Raw genomic sequence first — 6,612 nt, forward strand, 5'->3', positions numbered from 1 at the left:
CGTGTTGGGTGACAACGTTATACTGAATTGGTCGGAATCGTGGGTATCTAAAGAGTAGGAACGTTATAACGAAACAGCATTGTGTGGGGCAACATTAAGCTAGGACTGGGTGTACTAAGTTCTTGCTTACATTCCTTTAATACTCTGGCAAATATCTCATCGGGAACTGCCGACTTCTTAGGTTTAACTTGTCTGTTTGTTTACTAACATAGTTACTAGTCACTCCTATCTTGCTTGATCTACTTTCTTCACTATTTCTGTATATAGTCGGTGCCTCGGGTATCATGTTTAAAGTTTCGATGACGAAAACTGTTGAAAAATATCTTCAGATTATTGCTCGGTTCCCTGTCGTTAGCCTGCCAGTATCTGACTGTATTGGTCCAATATTGTCACGTGTTTTAGTGTGATACATTTGGAAGAATCTCTTGGGTTTGACTTTGCCTCCCCTGATACCTTCAGTTCTTTGCTTTTCTTATCTCAGTCTTAACCCTACTGGCCAATTCCTTATAATGATCTCGGAGGCAAACTTCAGCCGTTCTTTGTCCAATAATATTCTTTAAATAATTATCTATCCGTGTTTTTTGTATAGTATGTTCTGCCTTTGTGTATTAAGTAACTCATTTAAATTGTTGTGGAACTTGTCAACCTCAGATCTCGTGATGTCACCAGGTAAAGTGAGGTCATATATTTCACTGGTTGAGTCCTATTTGTTAGAGAGATCTCAGTGTGTGATGATTGGTGGAACCATTGCAGATCCTGTCCCTTTGCAGTTTGGAGTCCCACAGACATCAGTTTTGGGACCACTTGTGTTTACAGTCTACACCAGTAGTCTTGCATCTCTGCCGGATGTCCGTAGATGCTCGGGGTGTTGCCTATTTTCTATGCCGATGATAATGAAATCTTTAATGTCTGATACGTATTAAGATTTGGATGGCTTGGAGAAAACTTGGACTGAATAATCGCAGAACCGAGATTATCGTCATCCAGGGAAATATGAAGGGAGAAGACACAGATGATTGGGCTCCTTTATACAGTACTTTGGGGAAATGTAATTCAGTCCTGTTGATTCTGTGCATAATCTTGGAGAGTAATGTGAATCAAAAATTAATATTAAATAGCATATAAATTCAGTAGTTGCAATTTTCATATTCAAATTCTATAGTACAGCTCAGTATGTTGTTAATCACTTATTTGGATTGACAATGTATTGTGAGTACAGTATTATATTTTTCGAGTATTTTAGCCGATAAAAGTACCAATAATATTACGGTAGTTGCTCAAAGTGGAGAAGGGTTTGAAAGAGGGAAAATGTGGAGTAAAATACTAAAAAGAACAATAAACGAACCTTTGAAAACCTGACCTGACCTGAACCTATAAAAATCCTAAAACTATAAAGCACGTACAGCACCTTATTGTTGTTGTTTAATGTGTTGAAGTTTTCCGTGTTCAGGTGGGGAGGGGATCTATGAACTTGAAAGTGATTTTTAACCTTTCTATAGATTAAGGAAGGTTAGGTCAGGTTTTCAAAGGTTTGTTATTTTTAGTATCTTACCCCACATTCTCCATCTACTTCAAAGCCCTGTCCACTTGTTGGGAATTGGTGATGTCTTATACAGTACTGTACTGTAAGTGGGAAACACTGGAGCACCTTAGCTTTTGTGTTTATTCAAGACATTGTCAGGTCATGAGACCTAACTGTGGGTGACCTGACATTGCATCAGAAGGTCAGTATTTTGAGACCACTCATCGTCCACCCTACCTCCACCTGACATTGCATCATGTCTGTTCAGTAACAGGAGACCCCCACAGCTCAGTGTGACTGGGAAATACCCGTCGTCGTTGTAACACCGTATCAAAGATTTGTAGTTTTTTAATTATATTTATTTAACTAAGCTTTTAGATAAACAATTCGGGATTATTCTAGTAAAGAAATGGAATTTCTAACTTAAGAAGAACTGCTTATACGGACTCCGGTAGTTTAGACTCCCGGAAATCTTTCCCCAGCACCCAGAAACATTCTGGGATGTGGGCTAGTGTCTGTCTGTGTTGTTTAGTCTCTGGGAAACTTTTCCCGGTAACCGAAAAAAAGAAATCCGAGGACAAGGGATTTTTCTGTGTTTGAGAAAGTCGTTTGGACACCGGCAAATATCTCGTCCCCGGAAGTTGCTTCCATCAAAGAAAGTTGCTAAGTTATGGCATAACACAATAAACACGAACTCAGTACCTAACCTAACCAAACATAAGATTAAATACACCTAAAGTGAAGACTACACTGTATGATACTAGTAAACATGGTGGCTCAGTCATGTCTACGTTGTCATTGTCCGCTTTGCACAGCGTCTGTATTTTTCTAGCTAAATAATTTTTTTAATGTCAATATCAGAAATATGATAAAACACGAAATTCATACATGACAAGATCACAGAAAATGGTCTATGAAGACGAAAGGAAATTTACTTAACAGAAAAGGTTCAAGGAAGTCCCGTTGTTTACTGAGAAAGGGTTCTCCTTAGTGGCCAACACAGTCTCTATTATCAGGAACTGTGGAGGGTTGGTGACCACTGTGCCGGCGCTATGTACTGTATGTAGATGGCGTTTTAATTCTCATCTTATTAACCTGTTGTTTTTATCTGTGTACTGCAGTGAGTGGGTCAGAGAAGTTAACAATACAGATGTTAAAATTGTTCTTTTTTTCACCTTATCTTCTTGTCTGCTATATCTATATTTTCCTTACTTTATTTACTGATTTTATCATAACTGAACAAATCAAAGTCTTGTTTATACATATCAATAATTATGGCCATTAAGTCTTTGGGGACGTCTTCAAAGTACTGAAGGTCAGACTTATCATGTAATGCTCCGATGGATTTGTGTTTCCTCGGAATGGTGTTTTCCTGAAGGTGCAGGAGGCCCAGAAGGTACTCCGCTTCCTTGGGGTTCTCATGCCGCACGATGTACTTGTAGTCAGCTGTACATGGACCACACAGTTGGCTAATGGGGGTCCAGTGATGGTCCAACAGGTCCACGTCCCTGGTCCATAATACGTGCTCAAGGAACTCTGCCATAGTGAAGGAGGCGTTACTGAAATACTTCTTTAGTTTACTTTGTTCCGTCGCGGAGTACCCAATGTTGACAGCAGCAACGACACCAACGTGTTTGCCTACTGTCAGCATCTTCTTGGCTAACGTTATAAACTTTCTCTCGGGGTTAGACGATGCTTTCTTGGTTTCATTAAGACGATGGCGGCTAAACGTCCCAAAACGCTTCCCTGTCAGAAAGCCATATGCCTGCGAAACCTTTTTTAGTGTTGTGAGGTACTGAGGGGAAGGTGCGACGGATCCTTTGTGTATGAGAGCTGGAAGCCAGTATTCCTGCCATCTATCATTCCACGTCTGATGACTTCCCGTTACTTTCCTGTAGTCCTTGTCGTAGGTATTAAGTGGAGACCCATTTAGGTACTTGTCTCTATAATGAAAGAACAATGTTGTTGAAGTTATTATATATTTATGAAGAGCGTATTCTAGGTTAGTAAATACACTAAGTCATCAACAATTAAAAATCAAGAGAGCCATCACATTTGAATCTTAATGATGATAGTTACCGATAATGAAACTTTTATACCATATCAACTGAGAAAACTATAAGTATGAACTCAAAATATTTTCGTGAGTCATGAGTAGACAATGGTGAAGCGTACAAGTAAACAACACTCTGATTGGATGAAACTTATTCTTAGGCTGTACAGACAAGCTAACTCTTATTACCAAGGTTTCACCAACTTACTTGTAAGCTGAAACCAGACGACCAAGAGGATGCCTCACAACCAGAGTCTTTAGGTCTTGTAGGCTGCCTGGAATCCTTGTACACGCTTGACTCATGAAGGATTTCCATGCTGTTGATCCAACCTGTGTGTGTGTGAGAGTAGAAGGACAATACTCGCTTATGAAGACGATTGTGTCACATAATTCAGAATATCAATCTGTATGTGTGTGTGTGTGTTGAATTGTGAATTATATGCATCGGTCTTGTATGCACACTACCGAAAGGCATATAAAGGCAGAGATATTTTTTTCTTCAGATATCCGGGAGAGGTTGTGTCAGGTGAGGGAATAATATTTTAAGTGAGAGATCAATGAAAGTAATATATTCACTGACAGAACAACAGAAGAGGGAAAGATGAGCATGAACAAGGGAAGTTGTTCAGTACACATTATTGTTTAGACTTGGGTGTAGAAATGCACTTTGGATGTACACTATATACTGGATGTGTAAGGCAAGAGAAGCCAGGGCTTATTTCTTTACTTGTGCTAATCCCAGACTTAATTGTTGCTTCCCCAGGGGTGTAATTATCGCAATCGATCATCAGATCTTATCCCACAATTAGTATATAACACAACCCGTTACTACCACACCACAAATAAATAAAAAACACTTTAACCACAGTATCTTTTCACTTGGCTCTTCAGGCTTATCATCACTACTGCTTGTTGACGCTACGTGTGGCTGCTGGGTTGTCATGTCATCCAGTTATTTATCTTCTTGGGAGACCAATGATCTTGGAACCTTATCCAGACTTTCCTGTAGTTCCTGTATTTGGGAGACCACTTAATCGGTCAAAGAACAATTCTCATATAACAAATGCTGTTATCTCGGGATACATAGTATGAATAATACAACCTATGTACAGTACATAGCCTGTTAACATCTTAAATATAACTCGCGTTTTATAACTGTTGATACATCAGATCAAATTACAGTACATAAATATACTTATTAAAGTTATTTAGAGTTTCTTGGCAGATTCTAATACTTCACGATCGCTCACGTCTTAGGGTCTAGTGGTCCGAACCGACGTGTCGTCTGTCCCGTAGAAATCGGTGGACTACCCTCGAGGGCCATCCGTTTCGTATTGAAGCACCTCGGCTAATTCGTCGTCAACACTATATCCGTTCTCTCCCGCCTAGTTTATCATCCCTCTTTCTGTCTCTTCTAGTTTATCTTACTGTGGCGGTAACACTTGTGTTTTTTTACACGTGTATTCCTTTGAGACTGTTTTTATCTAATGGCCACCCAATAGAGGTGGCTATGCCAAGGGATGGAGACCAGTGGGTTATGTAAGATCCCTGCATTGTTCTTGATAATTTTGTCAAGGTTTCTTTTGTAGTCCAGTACTGTTCTTGATTCCACAGCTTGTGCTGGCAGACTGTGTAAAGTAGTATTTCCTTATATTTGTTCAACATGAGAACTTGGCCAGCTTGTAGTGGATGTGAGACTTTATCAAGTGCCCTAGAGAAATCCACATACATCCATGGTCAAAAAGTTTGTTGAACCCCAAATAAAATGAAACCGCACACCCGCATCAAACGAGAGACAGTCGAGTCAGAAACTCGTTCCTTTTGACTGACCGTACAACACATCCACTGGTAGACCTTGGTCCATGTGGTCTGTTAAAAATTCAATGAAAATGACTTAAGTTTGTCAGCAGAATATTCTATCCATGAAATCATGTTGTGATGCATTGATTAAATTGTACTCAGTTGGATGATGAGGGTGTCTACTGGTCTGGAAATGGCAAACAATTTTAACGGAGGCTGGAAAAAGTGGGAAATTTTATGTGAATTGAGTGCAACTTCAAAATATTGTTATTTTGACAGTAATCAATGCTGTACTGTACTGTATAATAGGTAAATAATTTAATTTTTAGATGCAAATTCCAGTAAGTGAATTGTTTGTATACCTATAGTATCATATTTTATGTTAGTGATCAAATAACAAAATATTACACGTCACAGCTACTGATTCTGCAATGAGTATTGTCATAGATGAATTGTTGTTTGTTATTTAAGTGGATGAGAAGTGTGATTTTTCAGTTGTCACTGCTAATGACATGGTTACCCTTCTGTGCCACCACAGTTGGAACCCCCGATTACATCAACTTTCCCCCGTGCTATCTGGATTTTGGTCGGGGATACTTGTGTCCGGTGCTGGACCCCAGGCCGGTTTTCAAGAGGATCTAGATTAAGCGAGTCCGGGCTAGAGGGAGTTTACTGTACTATAATGAAAGCATCTTTATTCCTTCAGTATGAAATCAACCCTGAAGATGTCAAATATTTTCTGATTTAATAAGTGATATTTTCTCAACCATGTCGTACAACCTTCATCATGACTATGTGGTTATCATCGTACTCCGGGACAATACGATATTAACTTCTCTGTACCAGTATTTTGGGACAACACTTAAGTTCTTTAGGGAAATTGGGACTCAAACAGACTGTCAGGTTCAGGAGAGGTCAAAAGAATGGCTCTTAAGATAAAAGTGAATACTAAATGTAGGAGGATGCACCTAGGTCACGTGTCCCAACCGGACGAAGAAACGTCATTAACGGAGACCAAAATACCGTACGAGAAGGACCCGGGAGTGTATGCGACACGTAGATGGTCTGTCCCTCGTAACGCTTTTCGAGTATTAGGTGCTTCCCGTCCGAAGTACCGTGACCCCGTTTGGTCCCTCCCCTCCACCTGTACTTCCCCACCTCCACCTGTACTTCCCCACCTCCACTCCCCCCCACCTCCACCTCCACTCCCCTCCCCCCACCTCCACTCTCCCCCACC

The 6,612-nt window shown here is 40.1% G+C and overlaps 1 protein-coding gene across 1 annotated transcript; it reads right to left on the minus strand.

The window, feature by feature from the left end:
• Nucleotides 1–1,704: 1,704 nt before the first annotated feature.
• Nucleotides 1,705–3,904, minus strand: LOC121863362. The gene is made up of 2 exons (XM_042362011.1): nt 3,784–3,904; nt 1,705–3,465 (listed from the first exon to the last, which is right to left on the minus strand). Exons 1-2 carry the CDS (start codon nt 3,876–3,878, stop codon nt 2,736–2,738), a joined length of 825 nt encoding a protein of 274 aa, XP_042217945.1. The 5' UTR covers nt 3,879–3,904; the 3' UTR covers nt 1,705–2,735.
• Between the last annotated feature and the right edge of the window lie 2,708 nt (nt 3,905–6,612).

Source organism: Homarus americanus, unplaced genomic scaffold (genome assembly GCF_018991925.1).
Source record: "Homarus americanus isolate GMGI-L3 unplaced genomic scaffold, GMGI_Hamer_2.0 scaffold50504, whole genome shotgun sequence".
In the NCBI taxonomy this organism is placed as follows: domain Eukaryota; kingdom Metazoa; phylum Arthropoda; class Malacostraca; order Decapoda; family Nephropidae; genus Homarus; species Homarus americanus.

What these genes read in the sequence shown, in the direction of transcription:
- LOC121863362 (XM_042362011.1), bottom strand. Translation starts at nt 3,878, where the DNA reads ATGAGTCAAGCGTGTACAAGGATTCCAGGCAGCCTACAAGACCTAAAG. An exon ending in CGTCTGGTTTCAGCTTACAA is followed by an intron (nt 3,466 to 3,783) that starts GTAAGTTGGTGA and finishes CTTTCATTATAG; the next exon opens with AGACAAGTACCTAAATGGGT.